This window comes from Acomys russatus, chromosome 12 (genome assembly GCF_903995435.1).
Source record: "Acomys russatus chromosome 12, mAcoRus1.1, whole genome shotgun sequence".
NCBI classification, from domain to species: domain Eukaryota; kingdom Metazoa; phylum Chordata; class Mammalia; order Rodentia; family Muridae; genus Acomys; species Acomys russatus.
The window spans coordinates 42,840,308-42,862,877 of record NC_067148.1 but is presented as its reverse complement, the minus strand read 5'-3'; the positions used below and the strand labels follow the sequence as shown (position 1 = coordinate 42,862,877).

At 50.3% G+C, this 22,570-nt stretch overlaps 1 protein-coding gene across 1 annotated transcript in view; it reads left to right on the top strand.

The window, feature by feature from the left end:
- Hdac4 (histone deacetylase 4) overlaps positions 1-22,570 on the top strand; it is a 211,594-nt gene that overhangs the window by 169,556 nt on the left and 19,468 nt on the right. The window contains exons 12-21 of the mRNA XM_051154365.1: positions 1,234-1,488; positions 4,110-4,296; positions 5,966-6,099; positions 8,762-8,882; positions 12,219-12,265; positions 16,001-16,108; positions 18,469-18,524; positions 19,474-19,561; positions 21,647-21,766; positions 22,460-22,557. Of these exons, the coding sequence (XP_051010322.1) occupies positions 1,234-1,488; positions 4,110-4,296; positions 5,966-6,099; positions 8,762-8,882; positions 12,219-12,265; positions 16,001-16,108; positions 18,469-18,524; positions 19,474-19,561; positions 21,647-21,766; positions 22,460-22,557 (1,214 nt within the window). The remainder of the gene's footprint in view (positions 1-1,233; positions 1,489-4,109; positions 4,297-5,965; positions 6,100-8,761; positions 8,883-12,218; positions 12,266-16,000; positions 16,109-18,468; positions 18,525-19,473; positions 19,562-21,646; positions 21,767-22,459; positions 22,558-22,570) is intronic.

Below are 22,570 nucleotides of genomic sequence, written 5' to 3'. Positions count from 1 at the left end.
CAAGCTTCCCTTGTTCTTTCTACTTGCTATGACACCTTAGCACCTTCCCCGGGGAGTTTTCTCTATGTTATCTCAAGGTACTCTGTCCCTTCCATCCCAGTCTCACCAAACTTGACATTAGACACCTGGTTCTCCTCATCCTATTACTAATTAGACTGTACCTGATGCTTGCCAGAATAGTGTCACCTGCCCTTCCCCCACCCAAAACCAGATAGGAGTTTGGGGTCCCCAGGAGTGAGGTGGCATTAGCAAATCACAAACTATAAAGCAGAACAAGTGCTTAACAATGTGCTTCTATTGAAGCCTGCTTGCCTCATCTCTCCTATCAGCTGGGGAGAGGCTTGACACTAAACCGACATGGGCTTCACCTAGCTTTTTTGAGGCTGTTTGCAGTGTACAGTATGCTGATCTGCATGAGTACAATATGATCTCAGCCATGCCAGTTAACATGTACGGGACTTCACTCAACCATCCCATTGTGTGATGTGTGTACTCAGAATGCTTAAGATACAAGATAAGTGCCACTGTCAGCACACTCTGTCACACAGAGCACATCCATGCTGAAAGAAAAAGTGCCCTATGGCTACTGCCTCTCTGTCTCTGTCCTCCACCTCTCTGCCTTTGTGTCTTCGGGTTTTGGGAATATGACCTCCAGTGGGCTAGACTTTCAGAATGTAATTAGAAGAATCATCCCTGCACAGCCATATGGTAGCTTCTGACAAGGCACTACCAGCAGTGTCCCCCACAGACTGATGGCATGTCCTTTCAGTGTGGGACTTCTCTAAGCTTTCAGAGAGGCAGCTTCTGAGAACTTCATTCTGTACCCTCCCAGGCCTGTGCTGGCTTTCCACCACAGGGTCCCCGATGTCTGCCTATGCTGCTCTCAGCAGTTAAGACTATGTGACTGGCACTGGCCTTTCTCTTTCCCACCTTTATTCCCCTCTGCACATTGAGCAGACGCCTGCAGCCTGACTTAGTCTCTCTTCTGGCACACAGAAACACTGCATGAGCACCGAGCACCTAGTACCTGTCTACATGCCACATCACCTTAGCCCCAAGCATCATTTCCTATACATCTCAGACATGCTAGGGTCCATGTTATGTGGGTAAATAGCACTTGCTAGCCCTGAGACGCACAAGTTCTTGGTAGGGCGTTCCTGAGCTGTGAGGTGTAGAAGAGCTTCTTCCAGTCCCATGACTCTCCTAACGTCCTTTGTCTTCTCTGCATTGTAGATGATCTCCAAACCCAGTGAGCCACCTCGGCAGCCTGAGAGCCACCCCGAGGAGACAGAGGAGGAGCTCCGTGAACACCAGGCTTTGCTGGATGAGCCCTACTTAGACCGGCTCCCTGGGCAGAAGGAGCCTTCCCTAGCTGGTGTGCAGGTGAAGCAGGAGCCCATTGAGAGTGAAGAGGAGGAAGTGGAGCCCACTCGAGAGGTGGAACCCAGCCAGCGCTCAGCCACTGAGCAGGAGCTGCTCTTCAGACAGGTGTGGAATGAGGAGAGCATGCAGCTGACGCTCAGCTTCTCCTGTCCTCTGAATCACAGACACTCACTCTGCTGGCCCTAGCTATGGTCCTGCCTTCACGGGAGGTAGGGTGTGTTCATTGTACACTCTGATGTACATTCAGATTGGGCATGCGCCTTCTGAAGGTGTTCTCTTACCTTCTTGAACATGTGGCCTGCACTTTTCCCTCAGGTATGGGAGGCTGTAGATTGCTGGTGGCATTCAACCTAACCTCTAAAGCTGGAGCAGGGGAGCTGAGGTGCTAATCACAAAAGAGCTGGTCATGGTGGTGCATGACCTTAACCTCAGGACTGGAGAGAGAGGCAGAGCCTGTGAGTTTAAGGCTAGCCTGGTCTACATAATGAGTTTCAGGACAGCCAGGGCTACACAGTGAGACCATATCTCAAAAACAAAGGAAAAAAAGGAATCAAGGTCTGATGAGACTGGGACCTTGGGTGACCATCCTTCAGATACAAAGAAGACGGTGAGGTCCGCATGCAGTGCACAGTAGCACACTGCCAGAGACTGAGGATGGTCAGTGACTGACTTAATTTGCAGTGAAAGGTAAATTGGCACTTGTCTGAAAAGACTAGGGACAGCTGGGCAGGGAGAGGGATGCCCTGGATTAGACGCTAGAGAGCCCCCAGGGTGGCTGCTTTTGCCTCAGGAGTAACAGCTAAGCCAGGAGATCCAGAATCGTGGACTCCAGTTGTATTCCCAAGAAGCAGCACCTGGGCACTGTTGTAGGGCGTAGGCTCACAAGTGTACCTGCTTGCTGGGCTCCAGGCCTCTCCCAGCCAAGCCCCTCCTCAGCCTCATGACACTCTAGATGTACTACCACTGCTGCTTCTCCATAGCACTTGGTAATAGCAGAACATCAAGGCTCCTTCCTCCAGCAGGCACCTGCTGGCTTACATTCCCATATGGTCCCTGGAACAGCTAGGGAGGCACCACAGCATGAGGGTGGCTTAGATTCTCCTAAATATCTGCATTGGGAATAGGTCCCATATTCTGTCCCCGGCATCAAGGTCTGTGATGTCTTGGGCAAAGGTGGCCCACTTGACTCTGGGGATGCTTAGCTCCTATCATATGACCTCTGTTCTTTAAGGTCTAGTAGAGTCAACAGAGTGATAAATGCCACAGATCTTGTGAGCCAGGCACTCAGGACACTTAGTGGCTAGGACTGTCTCTGCCTCAGGTTGATGGACCCACAGGGACATGGAGACAAGTTTGTCATGTCTGAAGTAGACCCTCAGAGGAAGCCAATGCCTACTTGCCTTCATTGAAACCCAGTATTCTTTTACCACACAGACGTACGTCAGAGTATTTCAGTAGCTGCTTTTGGGACTGGTGTCTCCTAGACACCAGATGATCCAAGCATGAGATAGTCCTTAGGAGTTCTTACTTCCTGTATTCTCTAGAGAACAACCAGTAAAACTCTTTCATGGGACGTCAGTCACAGACAGTTTGTGGAAGTGCACAGAGGGATCTGATGCAAGCTCTGAGGCCCTAGTGCTTCTGCTTCTGCAAGGGTGTTTATGGCCCTCCCTCCTACAGGAGGTGATCTGCCTCCCTACTGTGGCCCAGTGTCTGCAGTTCGCAATCCTGTCTGCAGAAGACTGCAGATTTCTAGGTAAAGGTCCCCTCCTCTGCTCACAGCTCTGGGCTGTGCCCTGCTTCTCAGGAATGAGTATTTTCCAAGGCCATAAGATCTGTCCATCAAATAGGGCTTGGGATGAGGTTTGTGGGAGTGGGCACAGACTTCTATTGGACTTCCTTTTAATGTGCAGCAGTGGCGTGGGATGCCACGCTTCCTTTTTCAGCTATCTTGGGGCCCTAGGAAGTGGCTTCCTCTGGGCAGGCCAACCTTGGGAATCCCATCTCTGCCTCATTCCTCCCAGCTGGCTCACTTCCCAAAGGGACATGTACCTCAGTCAGTCCCCAGAGTCCCCATTAGGGTCTACATCCCTCAGTGTGTGGTGACCCGATGCTTCACAGACACCCAGTTATATTCTGCCTCCCCCACAGTGTGCCCTTGTCAATCCAATCCTCTCCCCTAGACACCTGAACCCTTAGTAGCATGTCCCTTGATCTCTCCTACAGTTCTGCCCTTCCTAGCCTGAGAAGACTAGAGTGGTCAGAGGCCAGTGTGGGAACACATTAAACAATAAAGAGTTTGCACTTCTGTGTCTGCCTTTGCTCTTCTGCTCAGTTTGGCCCACAGATTAGTCACCCTTTCAATACCAGAAGAACCTGTGGAGGCGTGGCAATGTATACTCACTGTCCCATTTTCACTCTGGCCAGAGTGATTCTCCCAGCCAAGGACCTGACCCCTGCCCAATACTGGCCCCTCCCCCATTGCTCACCATCTCCTTAGAGAACTCTTCCCGAGCCCCACCTGGACCAGGGCCCCTCATCCTCTTAAGCAGGGCCTGTGTACCCAATACCTTCTCTTCTGTGACCCTGCTCAGATCATGGCCATGGTAAGCAGGCGTGCATCCATGGTTAGCTGTCCTACAGTGGAGAGGCCTGTCAGTAGCTAGGGGTGACTGTGTAGTAAGTGTCACTGACTGCCACTAATGGCCCTCTTTCCTGCCCTGCAGCAAGCTCTCCTGCTGGAGCAGCAGAGGATCCACCAGCTAAGGAACTACCAGGCGTCTATGGAGGCTGCCGGCATTCCTGTATCGTTTGGCAGCCACAGACCTCTGTCCCGGGCACAGTCCTCCCCGGCATCTGCCACCTTCCCCATGTCAGTCCAGGAACCCCCCACCAAACCAAGGTTCACCACAGGTAACTCCTGACCTCTTGCTTGGGGTAGGGTGCTGTGGAGCAAGTCCCCCAGGAAAGGCTATGGGAGCACCCTACAGCTGAGTCTGAGAAGCATACAAGCCAGGCTGTCGAGAGACAAGCAGCCAACGCCATGCCAGGCATGAACCACTCAGTCATGGGGCCACACCATGATGCTATTACTCTAAGGCTAGCCACCACTCAGAAAACCTCCTTGTCTTTCCCCACAGAAATAGTTCCCCCTGTGTGTGTGCTGGCAGGGAGCTTCCCAGCTCCATTCTCGGTCAGCATCAATAACAGCTTCATTCTTCTGCATACATCCCTCTAAATCAAGCCTAGGACAGCAGCATTTCCATGAGGCCCCAGTGACCTCCTACACAGTGTTCGGTGCAGAGCCCTGTTGCAGCAGAGTGTAGCAAGACCTGAACTGACTCTGGACCTCTCTCCCACTCTGACATTGCATCTGCCCTGTGGGCTGGCAGTAGCATCTTGAGTGGCACCTTAGCTTGCTCCTACAAGGTCCGTGGAGTGAGCTCAGCAGAGGAGTGTGGGCCACAGCTGCATAGAGCAGGGTCAGAGACTGTCCCTGCAAGAGGGCCACACCACCTCTTCCAAGAGTTGTCTATGGTGACAAGCAGGGAAGCTAGGATGGGTCTTCATACATAGTGTTTTGATTTAAGGTTTCTTTCTAATGAAATGAAGGAAAGTTATGCAAATATAGAATGGCTTGATCCTTCACAGGTCTTATAAAATGTCTTCTTGTAGAACACTACAACTACAGCCACATTCTTGTCTTAGGAGGAAACTTCCTGTTAGGGAGAAGTTTCATTGGTAGTATCTAGAAATTAATATTACTCCCTCCCCCCCCCCCCAAAACCCGTTAATGGCGGCCCTCACAAAACCCATCAAATGTTCTGTCTGTGAGCATTTGGCCATTGACTGAAATTAGCATGTCCTTAAATCCTGCAGCTCAGATAAGAGACACTGTCATGATACCTTGGTGACAACTTGCGTGCTCGGTGCTCTCTGGCTATTTAGAAGAGACCTTCCTGTTTGTGCTGCTCTGGGGCCAGTCATGGCTGGCTCCTAAGCTGTGTTCATGTATCTGCTCATTTCGGATAGGCATGTTTGTGATCTCACATATGAGGTCCAGCTCCCTTTGTATTCTTGTGTCTGTCTTGAGTAAGCCCATACCTGCCACCTCTCACCCCATGTCCGGCTGCTCTGGCAGGTGGCTATTGACAAGCCACAAAACTCATGCTGGCCTGGGCCACAGGGTACCTTAGACAGTGCCCACCCAACAGATCTGCTTAATGCAGAGCCTGGCCAGTGACCAGGCAGACAGGCCTTGAAGGGCCAACACCTATAATTCCTAGAAGTCAGTGTAGTCCAGAGGCCACCCAGACCTCAGTGCTGCCTGGTCAGGTTGGCCCTATGGTGTAGCCACAGTCTTTCTGAGCTGGAATGTTGGCCAGTGCTGGGTCTGTCTCCAACTCTGCTTTTATCCAGATCCTCTAATACCAGCCTGGAAAGGGGATAGGGTGGACTTGAGCTGAGAACCAACTCTGCCCTGTTCCCTCCTGGGAGTTCTGCTGCTGTCCCAGGGCCACCGTCTAGCATTGGCTGCCTCAGCCCTGGGCACTGCTCTGACTTCAGCTCTGCTCCACTGCAGGCCTTGTATATGACACGCTGATGTTGAAGCATCAGTGCACCTGTGGGAACACCAACAGCCACCCAGAGCATGCTGGGAGGATCCAGAGCATCTGGTCCCGCCTGCAGGAGACTGGCCTCCGTGGCAAGTGTGAGGTACAGGATCTGTGGGGACAGAGGAATGCTTTTGTCTTGCTTATTCCTGAACATGGCCTCCAGCCTGCTGTATTTACGGTCTCTGTCACTCTGTATTCATGTCGTAGTAATGGAGAGGTTTCAGGCCTACTGTCTGTTGGCTTTTGAGAAACCCGTTTTGGCACCTTTTCTGTTAGTGTGATAGAATACCTGAGGCTTGTACTTTATACAGCAAAGAGGTTTGTTTTATCACCTCACAGTTCTGGTAGCTGGAGAGTCCAAACCAAGACACCAGTATCTTGTGAGAATCCCTAACTAAGCCACAACATAACAGAGAAGCAGAAAAGAGACTGCTTGCTGTGTGGGCTGGCCTTTCTCTGTGACAACCTGTTCATTTGAGAACAGGTGGGAGGAGATTGGGCGGGAAGGCCTATTGGTCCGCACTCTCTATTCTCCTAGTTTGGTTTAAGTGGAAGCACAAGGACACCCAGCTTGGCCCAGGGTTAACTAGTCTTTATTCCTACCACATCCTGTAGGACAGTGGTTCTCAATCTCCCTAATTCTGTGACCCTTTAATATAGTTCCTCATGTTTGGTGCCCCCTCATATAGGCCCAGGCCATAATAAGTTCTGAGGGTCAAGTTCTCATTTCCCAGTCACCTGCCAGACCCACCTCTTGCAGGACCCACAGTGCCAGCACTACCATGTTGGGCATGTAGCTTCCTTTCCATGAGCCCTTGGGGGCACACTGCCTGCTTCCCATGGCGGAGTCCAAACCGTTTCCTTAAGCTTCTGTATCTTCTACAGAAGCTGCCACCACTGTGCTGGGCTCCTCAATACCACAGTGTCATGCTATTCCCCATGGCTGCCCCTGCCTTCTTCCTACTTACTTCCCAGCATGCTCTCTGTGGCTGACCAGTATGTGCATTCATACTTACGCAGTAAGGGAAGGATCCAAGACCCAGAGGGAAGATCAACCCACATGTCCCATCAGGCCTATCAACTTCATTCAGCCTGTGTTCTCCTGTTGTTAACACATCATAAAGCTGCTTTGAGGGTGTGCAGCGCTCTGGGCTTGTTCTTCCTCAAATGGAAGGTTCTATGAGGCAGTGGCCTGCATGGAAAGTGACCCCCAGCCTGGCTAGCTTTGCCTCTGATGACTTTATGCTGGGCCTTCTGCCCAAGGAACTATGTGGAAAGGCTCCAGTAGTGTTGTCTCTCTTGGTCCTGGTCCTCAATTTCCCCAGCTGCCATGATTGTTCTCAGAAGGACTGGCCTACCTGCCAGTGGCGTCCAGTCACTCCACACCTGGCCACAACAGAGCTGGTCACATACAAAATGACTCTGTCCAAGATCATGTTGAGCCTCTCCTTGTTCTCCTCACCCCCCTCCCTCCCACAGGACACAGCAGGTGTGCTGTGCCCAGGTCCTGTGCACTCAGGAGTCCTAAGCTCTGAGGAAGGAGGATGGGTTTGTGTAGAACAGGCACAGAGACAAGGGCCCTGTGCCTGGGAGCTGTTAGTCTCGGGTGGGTCTTCTTTCCCCATCTGTACAGTAGGGCTGACATCGCCCACCTCTCAGGATTGCCTATGGTACCTGCCAGGGGAATCCGTTGTGTCTTCTCCTCAGTTAGGAAACCCTCCATCTGTCCCTCGAATTGTCCTACACACCAGCATAGATTAGGGCACAGGAGTCTTGCTGCCTCATGGAACAGCACAGTTATTTCTGTTTCCTCTCTGTGAGCCCACTGCCCTCCCTTATGCACTAGAGAATTCAGATTTTCTAGGGCTCACAACCTCTGTTCCCTTACCATTCTCATTGTACCTCACTTTTGGGGATGTCCCAAATCAGACCCACACCTACTCCCGAAGGCCCTCTGGGTAGGTGGTGATGAACAGGGGTGAGGCAAGGCCACAGGCACCTGCTTTGGAAATCTATCCACTGGGGGGCAGCATTGGCCAGTGTACACAGCAATGAGAAAAATCCTTTCCTCTCTTGTTCCAGCTGGGCTTGCAGGGTAAACCAGCCATCCTGCTCAGCAAGATGCTGCCCTGAGGCATGTCAGTTGCCAGCGTTCACTACTGTCTTGTCCCCTCCCGGGAAAGTGCACTAGACAGGGACTGTGAGGCCAATTCTTAGCCAAGCAGGGGTGAGAGTGCAAATATCTGAGAAAACAGGACAACCATATAACCTGCCTTAGCGCCTTTGTGGAAATGTGAGAGCATAGGACTCCTAGTCACCTCCCAATGCAAGCACAGACTTCACTGTGTCAGCCATGCACAAGGGGGAGCCGCAGGGAGGGCACTAGGAGCAGTGCCCTGAGTCCCCTTGAGAAGTAGCTCAGGCAGCCCTCCTCACCTGTGACACTCCCTGCTATTTTAAGCCCAGACCCTGGTTTCAGAAAGCAAAGTAATAATTTGTTGAAAATCATTTGTGTGGCAGTGAAGGGTATAACGTTGAAAACTAGAATTATCTCTAAATGTTTTTCAAAGCTATGATTAAAATGTAATCCATCTAAAATATTTTGAAATACTGTGTTATGTGTTGTTTTGTTTCTCCTTTTCAATAATGCAGTAACCATATGCCCATCCCCATATTCCAACTACATTCCCTCTGGGGCGATCATCTGCTGAAGCAGAGATTGAGCTGACACAGAAACATGTTCTCACCTTGTGTCCCCACAGTGCATCCGAGGACGCAAGGCCACTTTGGAAGAGCTACAGACAGTGCACTCAGAGGCCCACACACTCCTCTATGGCACAAACCCTCTCAACAGACAGAAACTGGACAGTAAGAAACTTCTAGGTACTCGACACCTTCCTTACATCCCTACCAGGTTTGATCTCCTGCAAGTGATGTTTCCAGCCCTTGGCTCCTGCAGCTGGGACCACTGTGTGGCTAGATAGGACAGGAAGGTTGTGTCTTGCTAAGGTCATGGGTGCAGAGAAGCCTGGAGCTGCAGTCATTTCTAGAAGCTGTTCAGGAGAAACCAGAGTGCCTAGCTCTTGCCCTGTCTGCAGTTCCTTTCTAAGACTTCTGGGAGGAAGGCCCATAGGAGACTTGGACTGTCCCAGGCCTGGCCACACTGAGGCCATTGGTTGCAGACTCCCCTAGTCTGTGTCTTGGCCCTGTCAGTCAGCACCCTTATGGGCAGGTTCTGGCTAGCAGAGGTTTACTATGCCTTACCACTAGGGTCTTTATCCAATAAAAGTAGGCTTTGACAAACTGTGGGGCACTGTGTAATCCCTGAGTGCACCCCACATCGTCTACCTGACTTACCCCACAGACCCCAGCAGCTCAGAGTGACTTTTGCAGTGGTCCAGGACTATAGATGGTAGAGAGCACAGAGCTAGGGCTGGTGGTCTCTGCCTTGGGACTCTGACTTCAGGTAATGGTTCCACAGTGGGGACCATTCTTGGGCTGCATTAAGCCCATCTCCCTCCCACACTCCCCTAGTGGGCCCTTTGTGCGCTCAGTCAGAAGCAAGGGACCCCTCTGCAAGAGACTGGCCCATCCAAAGGTCACTGACCATAAAAGTTCCCAGCAAGTAATGCCCTCAAAACTCTGATGCTAGGCTCATACAGAGCCACACTGCCCATCCTGAGATGCCAGTGTGGGCTCCACACTAGATCAAGAACAGACAGCACAGTGCTTGCCTGGCAGCTTAGGCTGTACTTAGTGTCCTCAGCTCTGGTGATGCTCTACAGACAGAGGTAGTGTGCAGATCCCAGAATGAGGCAGGACCTTTGCTCAAGACGGGACTTCTCCAGTTGGAGTTGACGAACAGGTTCCATCTCACAGGAGCTGGGCAGGGGTCAGCTAGACAAGCGCTCTCCTAGAGCATGCTATTTCCTCAGCTAACCCATCCCTGACCCACCAAAGTTTTCAACAAGATAATTTCCTGAAGCTAGTTTCAAACTAGGTTATCAGAACAGAGGACTAGAACTAGATGTGTACCCTGTGGAACAGAAGTGCCTGTGTGCAAGGCACGACCCTCGCTGCCCACCTCACTTTGTGGCCAGTACTGCTTTACTGAAGCACATTTCTACATGGGTCTCTTTATTAGAACATTCTCCCCACACCCTATACCCATCCCTGTGCCCCAGCAGGCATACCAGTGTCTGCATTGTCTGCGTTGCCACACCCTGTGCCATTGTGTACAAGCGGTGCCCATCTGAGTTGCTCACTTGGTGTCCTTTTTCTTCCTGCTAAACTTGGCACTTTGGCAGTGTGGAAGGTACCTAGTCCATCGCCATCTAGCCCCTCAAGGCCATGGTTAAGTTTCTACAGTGTCCTCACAACAGACCTTCACAAATATCCTTGACCTGAGTATCTGAGACATAGTAATAGCAGTTATCCCAAGTTTTGTTAAAGTAGCCATAAATACTGCTGTGGGTTTTTTTTTTCTTTCCTTTTCAATCCAGTCCACACATTTCTCCACCTTGTACAAAGACCCTTGGTAGTTCTTCACTGGTGGGCCATTCTGCCTGGGGCTGAAGTGAATGGCAGGTGTGGTGGGCCAGTCACCATCCCTAGAAGCAGGGAGGCAGGCGCCTAACAGCAGTGCTGAAGAAGAGAGCCTGTGTTCGGGTGACGATAAAGCAGGAAAGGCAGACCTCTAAAAAGCTGGCTCCCACAGAGAATGAGTTACAGAGGGCAAGCCCCATGCCTTTCCTGCCCCATTCACACCCGAAACTATCAGCCAGCTCTCTGCTGTGAATAGGCCAAAAGTCATCATCCTTAAGACTAGACTTCAGGCATGTTTTGCAGCCTGATTGAAATGGTTGTGACAGATAGAGCTAGGCTGTAGCCTCTGCTGGGGTAAAAGATGCTCAGTCTCGAGCAGGAACCCTTGAGTGCAGCTGGCAGTGACAGGAAAGCTCTTCCGTGTGAGCATGATGCGCTCTCTGTGCTTAGCATATGATGATCCTCCCTTTTCCCTTCTGCTGGCTGGATAATGAACATGAGAATATTCCAGTAATTGGCATCTGTAATGTACACAGTGTTGGCTATCATTTCAAAGGGGAATGTACTTTTATAGTTATACTGCCATATAACCAGTGTGCATTTCCTGAAGGAAGTCTCGGTTCCTGGGCAACGGAACTCTCCGTGTCATAGCACTGCTGTTCCTTTGTCAGGGTGTGCAGTGGTAGCAAAAGGGCTGTTCCACAGTCACTCCATGCCTGGCTGATCCCTGTACTATGGCTTCAGTCTGTGATACAGACCCATAAGGACTACAGTTGGATAGTATGCACTGAGAAGGTAGGGTGGGGCTTGTAGTCCATGCCCCTCCTCCTTCCCCGCCTTATTCCAAAGGCCCAGACTTTCCCAGCCTACCTGTTTCCTGTGCTGTTGGTTTTTGGAAAGGATGGGCATCACATAAGACACTAGTTTCTTCCCTGTACAGCTCCCCTACATGACCAGCTGTTACTCCCCTGGAGATACCCCTCTGCTGCAAGAACCTGTGTGTGCAGAGTTTAGAGAATTTTTACTTGCTCCCCACCTGTCACTGAAGGAAAGATTCATTTAATGGCCCTGTTCTGCCTCCCATATTTTTATATGTAAATAAGGACCAAGCCTTGGACCTGGGCTGTGGGTGCTTAGCTACTTGAGGCAGGGGACAGGGGTAGTAAGAAGCTGGCCCAGGTAGGAGCCAAGCATCAGCCTTCAGGAAACATCAGGAAGTAGAGGGCCACAACAGTGCTGTTGCCTCAGTATGAATTTGGGGACTGATAGTGGCAGGAAATATGCAGGTATGGCCTTGTTCCTGTGTTATGCCCAGATCTGCCAGCACTCAATGGAAGAGGTTCTGTGCTATAAAAAGAGCACTGTCCGGTACAAACAAGCTTCCCCAGACCAAAGGATCTGTGGGCAGTGTGATGTCTGGGTTGTGCAGAGCTGTGCCAGCTCCTGGGAGGCCCACTACCACCTCCTGTGGCACCCAACCACGAAAAGCTGCTTCCTCTCAGACTTTGGCAGAGCCATTCTCCTTGCACTTGCTGCCTGGTGGTAGAGGCTTGCGGTTGAGCCAGTGGGGCTGTAAGGACGTGTCTTGTCCTGGGGTCCACAGCATGCTGTACCAACTAGACACTCACAGAGCCAGGGCTGCCCGGATCTTCTGACCCTGTCTTCTTCCCACAGGCTCACTTACCTCCGTGTTTGTCAGGCTTCCTTGTGGTGGTGTTGGGGTAAGTATTTCTTTAATGTGTAAATAATGTCCTGTTTGTTCTCAGAGCCCCAGTGGTCACAGAAATCATTGCCTTGCTCTCTCAAGTGGGTAATGGCTGCCAGGTGTTTTCCATAAACAGTACTATGGGGCAGGCGGGGCAGTGTGAGGCTTCAAAGGAACTGAGAGCAGGGAGCTTTTTTTTCCCCCCCCAACCAAACTCAAGCACCTTTCTTTGGGAAAGGTTTTCTGAAATTGCATCTGGAGTCTTGCTAGGCCGCAGCTCTTGTGCACCTCATATGTAGACTGTGCATCATGGCCTACATCCCCAGCAGTGCTGTGCTCTTGTCCACACAGGCCGCTGAGGCTTCTTGGGACAGAGTGGGCTGCTCTGTGCCACTTTCTAACTTGTACTCCAGACAGAGTCTTTTGTGCAGCATACTCATGGATCAGGTGACATTTGTAAGCCATTGTCTGGTTTGTGGTGGCCTTGTATTTCTATAATGAGGTGCGATGAGTAGCTAATCACTTGGAGAACAGACTGAGGCACATGATTTGCAGAGGACTTGGCCGTCAAGGCATCCACCCTACCTGTACAGCCTCCGCCTCTACGGCCAGACCAGCCTCGGGAGGCAGAGGGTCTGTACTCCTGCCTCTGGCATGAAAGAGTGGGACCAAGCCTCCTGTCTGATCTTCTGACCCTTGGTGTCCCACTGCACAACTGTGTGTTGGGCCAGTACATGGCCAAAGTTGTCCTAGCCAAACCTGCACTGTGTTTGATCACAGATCGTGGGATGAAGCTGAGGTCTGGATTCTGTTATGGAAATGAAACAAAATTGTTTTCTTCCTGAGTCTTTACAGAAATCGCTGCTTTGAAAATTGCCCCGTCAGAAAGAGAATCGATGGCATCTATTCGTACCACCACCAAGCCCTGCTGGAGTTATTCTGTTTTGTATTGTAAATAGGCTGCAATCTCTTAATTCGGGGCAAATTTTTGGCCCAACTTGAAAAGATTTGGATTTGCACTGCCCTGCAGCCAGAGGGTCCTGTGCAAGGCAGCATTTATAATTTGTACTGAAAACTAAATGCAGGATCAGACCTGGGGGTCGAACCCAGGCAGACTTTTGCACAACTAACCCCAGATCTGAGGTGCAGCAGGCATGCTGGATGAGTGCAGACACAGTGCACAGATGGAGTGGAGTCCATGGGACCCAGCCTAAAGAGGGGAGTTGGGATCTTCAGGTTTTTTACATAGGCCCCAGGCAGCAAGACAGGCTGCAGGCTCTGGCCTGAGTGGACTCTTGGTCCTCCGGTTTAGCCATGGACTCAGTTTTCCTTCTGCCCACTCTCTGAGGTGTCAGAAAGAGCAATACAGATGCTGTGGGAGAACTGAGGCCCGTGTGGGATGAGGAGTAGGCACCCAAGGGCAGGCCTCCTCTGTTCCTGGAAGCAGTTTTTCACTGCCATTTCCTTCATGTAATAATTCTCTCAGAATTTAAAACTCAAATCTTTCTTAGCTCTGTTAAGTAAAAGTTTGAAAGTTTTGACCTTTTTTTTTTTCAAACCAAATTAAAAACACTTCTGTTTTGCTTACCTCATTAGTGTGAATTCCAAGCTTGTAAGGGCCTGTGTTCTTGACTTTCTCTGCTCTTGCCCCAACCCTCTCTGGGAGTGTGGTCTGGACTCTGCAGTCATATACCTCCTCCCACCTGCAGCCTGACACCCTGGTTCCCAGGGCTCACCCAGATTTGCCTGTGCCATGCTCCATTGTCAGTTTCGTTTCCCAGATGCTTGTGTTTCCCTTCCACCTATGTCTGTACTTCCTATAAAGAAAGCACTTTTCTATAGCTCCCATTCCACATTTGCATCACCATCCTGACTAAACAAGATAGCTTCTCAGTACCACGCCAAGGGAAGCAGCTGGTGGACAGAAAGAGGAATAAAACAGCAGAAGAGTCTTGTCAGGTCTCAGCAGCCTGGGATCCTTGGGTGGGGATTGTCTAAGGGTTCATTCTTTCCTCTGTGCAGAAGGGGGATTAGCCAGGCTACAGACATTTACCTGTGATGCCCGGAGAGCACAGTCTACAGAAAGTCCTGGAAAAGCAGGCAGATGTCATGCATGATCCTTTCTAAGCCCATGTCTTAGCTAGGCTCTTTAAGAAAGCTAGGCTCTCTCCTCATACTTGGGAAGGAAATGATTACTGAGTTTATAGCCTCTAGCCTGGGCTGCCCAGGACATTGCCACCCCCTGGATGTCACAAGGCAGCTATGGAGTATCTCCTGCACTGTCACTTTTGATATTATAATGAGCTGATCATAATGATTTGATTCTTCCACCAAAGTTGGTTTGCATAGGAACACAGGCCAGTGTCTCAGCATTGAGTACTGATGCCTCCCAGCAGGCATTCCTTTGATATTTGGGAGCTATTTAAAGAACATAGGCCCTTCAGCAGTATCTTTACCCATATAAAGGAATTTTAAATCATCTGTCTCTGAGAGTGAAACTTGTGGAAAAGTTGGAAAGAGTTCTCCTCCTCACTGATCAGTATATGTCATTTAGCAGATGGCGTTGAAGGCCCAGACTAGAGATGGAGGGATAGTTGTGGCTCTGAATTCCGAGATTCTTGGAGTGCTCAGAGGTGCTGTATGTGAGGATCTGGCGATCCTCAGATTTAAGAAGTTAAGCAGCTGTTAGCCAAGCAGCTCCCTATTGTCTCCCCCAGGCTACAACTCCCTAGCAAGGGCCTAAATCTCAGTGTATCTGGCCCAAGCCCTAAGTAGCCACAAGGGCACATGTGCAGAGAGTTGTTCCTGTGCCCTGCCATCGCAGCCCTCTGGTCCCTGCCTAGACTCCTGTCTTGCGCTTCCCTGTAGACCCAGTAGAGGAATGTCTTGTCTTGTTCCCCAGTAGCCAGACCTTAAAAATTCATTTTCCTGGGCCAGCAAGATGGCTCTGCAGGTAAGGACACTTATCTCAACATGACAACCCGAGTTCAGTCCTCCAGACTCACCTAGTAAAAGGAGAGAACTGACTCCTGCAAGCTGTCCTAAGACCGCTACAAGAATGCATTTTATGTATGCATACCCATGTACACACACATACACACACATACACACACACACACACACACACACACACACACACACTGTAATTTTTTTAAAATTGTAATGTGTTCTCCTTTGCCAGAGCCAGTAAGTAGACAACTGGTTGGCCCTGTTTGCTATTTAAAAGTGGAAGTTAACAGGCCACCTTTCTGCCACCTGGACAGACCTGGTAGTTTTTTGGTTTGGGGGTTTAGGGTTTGATTTTAGTTTTTCAAGACAGGATTTTTCTGTGTAGCCTTGGCTGTCCTGGACTCACTTTGTAGACCAGGCTGGCCTTGAACTCCCAGAGACCCACCTTCCTCTGCCTCCTGAGTGCTCTGATTACAGGCGTCCAGCTCCTGGTAGTTCTTTTTTATGTCTCATGCCCTAGTTCCGTTTAATTACTCTTAGCCAACACAAAATAGAGCCACTCATAGTTTCTGTTCCATTTCACTTTCTGCTCATTAACGTAAGTGTTAGTTCTGGTAGGAAAAGTAAGGTCTGTTGAAGCAAGTGAAAGGAGAAGAGTATCACAGAGGGGATGCACATGGCATTTCTGGTAACTTGTTTTTATTTCTGTCTCCTGATTTGGCACATCTCCAAAAGAAGTGTGTGTGTGATGGTGGTGACAGAGATACAGGATATAACTCACTGAGAAGTGTTGTTTTCACAGGTGGATAGCGACACCATATGGAATGAGGTGCACTCGTCCGGGGCAGCCCGCCTGGCTGTAGGCTGTGTAGTGGAGCTGGTCTTCAAGGTGGCCACGGGAGAGCTGAAGGTCAGTCAGCACAATAGAGTGGGCAACACAAGGAGTGTCAGCCTACTTCCCTTAACCCTCTGGTGAGGGGCTGGAAAGGATTGGTGCAGAGAGGCTTCTCTCCATGCTGGAAAAAGTATATAGTTCACATTCTGGGATGGATCTGTGGGGCCTTTTACGATAGGCTGAGGAGTCTAGCAAGCTTTTGTTCATGGAGCCATCTCTTCAGTGTCAGCTGTATTGAGATTAAAATGAGACATTTCCAGATCTGACATAACAGCAGCATCTGGCATAGTGCATGGCAGCTGGAGTCACACCTGCCTTACACAGTGTGAAACTGGCGCAGACACTGACCTTGTGTAAGACAGCGTAAAAGGGGAGTGCCTTGTGGTCTCTGAGAAACTGGATAACTTCCCTGGCCTGTGCCAGTGTTGGCATGTGGCAGATCTTGAAGACCAGTGCCGTGTGGACCCTGCAGCCTCCTGCCGTTGTGTATTTGTCTCACCCACAAGATGTTCACTGAACCAGACAACCGCTGCAAAGTTAGGGTCCACCCCAGCATACTGAACCCTAGAAGAAATCATGGATTTTTTTCTTTTTTTTTAAACTCACATTAGAAATGCCTTCCTAGCCAGGCACGGTGGTACACACTGGAATCCCAGTACTCAGGGAGGCAGAGGCAGGCGGATCTCTGAGTTTGAGGCCAGCCTGATCCACAGAGTGAGTCCAGGACAGCCAAGGATACACAGAGGAAACCCTGTCTCTGTCTCGAAAAAACAAACAAACCAAAAAAAAAAAAGAAAGAAAGAAAAAGAAAAGTGTCTTCCTAAGCTAGGGTCCCTGTCATGTCCACAGGGCACAGGAACAGGCAGCTGTGAAGTCCAGGCTCTGTCACTGGCAGCTTCTGCCCACCTTGCTCCCAAGAGTGAAAAGCCTTGTCTACTAGAGAAGTGTCTTAGACCTCCCCAAGTTGGAAGGTCATCATTACAAGGAAAATGGGTCTCCGTGAGAGAAGAAGGTCTGACTCAGCTCACAGTGAAATATGTAGAGAGGCTTCCCAGGGCTAGCCCACAATGGCCTCCCTCAGAACCATCATGCCATCTTCCTTACTCACCTTGGTGTGCTCAGAGATGTGGGCCTGAGGGTGGAAGGTTTTTATGAGCAAGTTCGTGGGGAATTTGTCCCCTTGGGAGTTCCCTTGTGCTCACTGTGGAGGCTGGTGTGTTTTCCTGCTATGCTCAGCTGCTGCTCAGTACAGAAGGCAGGCGAGTCTGAGGCTGGTTAGACCCCTGAGGACTCAGTGCAGAGCAGGCCCAAGAATGAGAAGTGAGTTTGCAGTGCTGAGTGTCAGAGCCCCCTGTCCCATGGATCCACCTCTCAGCCTTGCCACTGCCTTGCCCTGACCTAAGGAGCCAGCTCACTAGCCCAGCACTCTCATTAGTCAGCTGACCTTTTTGTGCTCAGTTACAGCTTGATCACTTCCTGGGCGCTGGTGAGAGTCGGAGGCTTGCTTGGGTGTTTTTACAGCAGCATCCCCAGCAGTGTGCAGATGGTTCTGTAAAGTGTGAGTGATGGGGAGTAGGCTGTGCTGCCACACCATGCCATCTAGTGCCAGCTCTGTAGTGCTCCTTCTGGGTGTGAGTAGACTCGAGTGCTCTGTGTGCTGTCTGTTCCCTCCACAGCTAAGTCGCAGTTAGGTGAGGCCTTGATATGGACCCAGCAGCAGCCTACATGAACACTCTTAATTGTTTTAGGGACTGGGAAACTCCAGCTCACAGTGTAGCTGAGACTGGCCTCGAGCTTCTGATCTTCCTGCTGGGGCTACACCATGCACCACCATGCCCAGCTCTCTTGTCTGTTTCCATGGCTGCCACAAGGCTGCTAATGAGCAACAGGCAACAAGACCATCCCAGATCCTAGCCCACACCCCCTCCAATGGCTGCAGCCCTGACCCATAGACACTTGGAAACAGAGCAAGAAGGTCTACTATCTGTCCTCAGTTCAGGCTCTCTGAGCAGACTCCTTAAAAATGGAGCCAGAAACCAGGCATGGTGGTGCACACCTGTAATCCCAGTACTCTGGGAGGCAGAGGCAGGCAGATCTCTATGAGTTTGAGGCCAGCCCGACCTACAAAATGAGTCCAGGACAGCCAAGGCTACACAGGAAAACCCTGTCCCAGAAAAACAAAACAAAACAAACAAAAAACAGAGCCAGATTTCCTTTAAGATAAAGTACAGCTAACCTCATTCCCCATCCATGTCATGGGATGAGTAGCAAAGGAAACCACATCCTCCTATGGATTCTGAATCTGATGGATGGTGTTTGTAGTGACTTCTGTGGACTTTTCCTCACTGTTTCCCACTGTCTACTATCATCTGCAGAATGGCTTTGCTGTGGTCCGTCCCCCAGGACACCATGCCGAGGAGAGCACACCCATGTAAGTGGACATGCTAATGAAAAAAACAAACAAACAAAAACATGGGTTACAGGGCTGGATGAGCATCTGGGGGCCCAGGCAGGAGCTGAGTGACCACGTCAGCCAGGGTGTGTTACTTTGTCTCCATTGCCCACAGTCAGGGTAAGACAGGTGATTTGAGGAATTATCCCTCGTGCAGTTGGATGAAGAATGTGGGCACTGAAGCCGCTTGGCTTCCCTGTTGGCTTTAACAAAGAGATGGTTCAAGTGGTAGAAATGAGTATGTCACCAGGGAGGTTGTGTCAGAGATGGGGGGGGGGGGGCAATGGTTCCAGTCTCTGGCCCACAGAAACAGTACCATTCACACCACCTTGTTTAACTTAAGCAAGATAATTCTTCAGAGCCTTGCCCAGAGGCTGACCTAATCACAGAATCCCAAATAGGTATCTCTTAGATGACTCTAGATCCACTTGTTTGCCAGTATTAACCATTAATAGTGTCTGTGTGCGTCTTCAGTGTGTTTGTGCATGTGTGTATTTATCTGGTATATGTATATATGTCTATGTATTTGTAGTATTTGCATGTATGTTTGTGTATAGCTGTATGTTCTGTGTAGACTCTGTAAGTGGGTGTCCTATGGGTTGTACACTTATGTGTGCCTATATGTATATTGGAAGGAGTGTTTTCTGTGGTGTGTGAGCGTGTATCTATAGAAGGTGGTATGTGTGTCTGATGGGTGGGTCTTATGTGGTACATGTGCTTATGTGGCTGTGAATCTATGGTAATGAGTATTTAGCATGGATCATGGGCCTATAGTCTGTCTTTGTGTCTGTTGGTCAATTGCCAGCATCAGGTGAGGTCCTCAGAAGAACCAGCTGGCCTTCACCTGAGCCCTTCGGAATCTCATAGGACTCTATAGACAATATGCTATGCATCATGCAAAAACAGTAACTAGGCGTCTCCTCTGCAGGGGCTTCTGCTACTTTAACTCCGTGGCAGTTGCTGCCAAACTTCTCCAGCAGAGGCTGAACGTAAGCAAGATTCTCATTGTGGACTGGGTAAGTGGCTGCCTCCCCAGGCAGGCCTGGGAAGTACATGCATGCCCACCTTTTCCTGTGGACAGTCTGAGCATGGGCCTTCACCTCTATTGACACTTGGAATTGGGGAGCTGAACTTTCTGGAAATAGTCTCAGAGATCAGAGAAGTAAACCCTGCACCCATTAGAAGTTGACTTCAAGACTTGGGCCAGCTGATCCAGCCAGTCATGGGCTCTGACCTGCCATGATAGTACCCACAACGAGGAAGGCCGCTGTGGCTAGTCTTCAGCAATGTCTCTCAGGAGGCTAGAGGGTTGAAAGTCATATTCAGCCTTGACCGTACACTCTGACCTGGGGACATGGACCTGGGCTGTCCATTTGTGCTAGCTGAACCTCACTTCACACACATGACTGAGCCTCCATCTTCCTGAATGGTGCAGCTTCTTACAGCCCCACTATGGAATGGTGTTTGTTCTCTGAGAGTTAAGCCAGACATCAGAAGCAGCACATGGTTCCATGAGGAGCCAGACATCAGCACTCCTCCTTAGTCACATGCCTGAGTGTCACAAGCTCCAAACAGCAGGAAGTGAGGCAGCCTGGACTTCTGCCAGGCCTGGAGCACCTTGGTCCTGGCTGTGGGAAGTGGTCTCCGGGACAAGCATGCTGAGTGGCCCTGTTCTGAGGAACTGTGTGTTATATGAAAAGCTGTAAGAAGCCAGTGGCTCTAGCTCTTTTAGTACTGATGTCTCATAACATAATTTACTGAGCCCACGCCAGGTAATGATATCATTTGGATTTCAAGCCCTTCTCAGTTTTAGAAAGAAGCAACAAAATATGAACCAGGAGGCAGGTCATTTTTTGGATTCAGAACAGGGCCCAAGCAAGGCAGGGAACGCAGTGCAGTTTTCTACACACCAGTGAGCCCGTCCCCTCCTGAAACCTGGCCCTTCCTCAGGGAGCAAGCAGAGATGTGGGCAAAGACAGAAGTGCCATGCAGTTGGTGGCAACATAGACATGATAGTCACATTCTGGGAACAACTGGGTCAGCAGGTGACCCATATATACACAGTCTCATCTTCCCAGGGCCAGGGAATGTTCCCCAGGGCTGCACTTTGCATTAAACTGCATGATGTTAGCACACGTAGACACTGCTGTGACTCCCTACTGTACACAGTGTTGCCCATGGTTCCTCCTATGGTAAGGACCTGACAAATGGGATGAGAGGCGCTTGTCTTTGTGAGTGGCTAGGCATCCACATCTTACACTGAGCACAAATGGCCCTATAGAAGAGAAAACTTTTCACACATACACAGTTATGCAGCACAGGGCTACCTAGCCTGTCCATCCAGGGAGCTAATTCCCATGGTCCACAACAGTGGCCACAGGCCTGGCAGAAACCAAAGCTGCCTCTTGATTCATGGGCATCTGAACACAGCTAGTTATTTCAGGCTGGGCGCCTGGACCTGTTACTCACAGCCACCTAGGTTCATTTGCAATATACCCTGTGTTGGTGGTTCTCAACCTTCCTAATACTGTGATCCTTTAATACAGTTCCTCATGTTGTGATGACCCCAACCATAAAATTATTTTGTTGCTACTTCATAATTGTAATTTGGCTATTGTTATGAATCATAATGTAAGTATCTAATATGCTGGATATCGAATATGTGACACACAGACATACCCCAAGGGGTTGCAACTCACAGGTTGAGAACAGCTGACCTTTGAGATGTGGCTGTAAGTAACCAACACACAATTAGTGGTGATCCTGAGGAAATGGCAGATAAGGCAGGCACATAAGCTTAGTCAGATGGCTGTGTTAGAAGACACAGCCTCGGCTCAGCTAGAAGCCTAGCTCTATCCCATGCACTGAAGTCAGGAATACGCTCTGGTGCTCAGTGTTACAGAGGCACTGCGGACTCCAACGCCAGCCTCAGCATCTCTATGATGCTGCATGCACCCCTAGCACCTGGCTGTAAGCCTGGCTGAAGAGTCCAGGGTGTTCTCCTAGTAGGAGCTGCTGCCTCAGGGTACAGGGCACAGCTGGATGGTGAGGGCTGTATTCGAGGCCTGGTTCTCCCTGAGCTAGTTCTCTTGGTCTCTCAGGATGTGCACCATGGAAATGGGACCCAGCAGGCCTTCTACAATGACCCCAATGTTCTCTACATATCCCTGCACCGCTATGACGATGGGAACTTCTTCCCAGGAAGTGGAGCACCAGATGAGGTAGGTGGAATGTGTGAAACCTTGGGGGTAGCTGAGGGGACAAGCCAGCTTGGAGCCAGATACTGAAGCTATCTAGAGAATAGGACAGGTACAGGCCACACCTGACTTCCACAGAAGCAGCATCTCACAATTGTTTTAGCTTAGACCACCCTTCCAGAAAATGGTAGCCTGGATTATGCTATACATGACTTGGGCCAGAATTTTGTCTAGTGTACTGTGACAGCCTACACCCAATTTCTGGCTCCATTCAGGGCAAACAAAGCACATGCACAAGGAAGGTCGCTGTGCTGCTCCTCCGGGACAGTGTCTTTAGGGGCATCCTTGGACAGCATACCTGCGTCCCACTCTGTCCTTTTGGTATCTGGTACTACCTGGTAGGCCCAGGAACACACACAAGCCTGCCTTCTGAAGATGGTCCCACGGTACAGACTCTTGTGTGCACACATAACACACAGGTCCTTGGGAATGTCTATCGATAATTCCTCCTGGTTTACAGCCTGTGAGCACCTGCAGTCCTATGAAAACTGTTTCAGTGACATCAGTGCCTGGCACTGGGGAGCACACCCATGGATCCACAGGACTCATGCCTATCCATATGGGCATGCCAGCCCAGCACATCCTAGTTCAGGTGTCAGTTGTGCCGGGTAGTCTTTGAAGGGTCAGTGACAGCAGTTTCTCTCCTTGTGGCCACAGGTGGGCACAGGGCCAGGCGTGGGTTTCAATGTCAACATGGCTTTCACGGGTGGCCTCGAACCCCCCATGGGAGATGCAGAGTACCTGGCGGCCTTCAGGTGAGTACCCTGC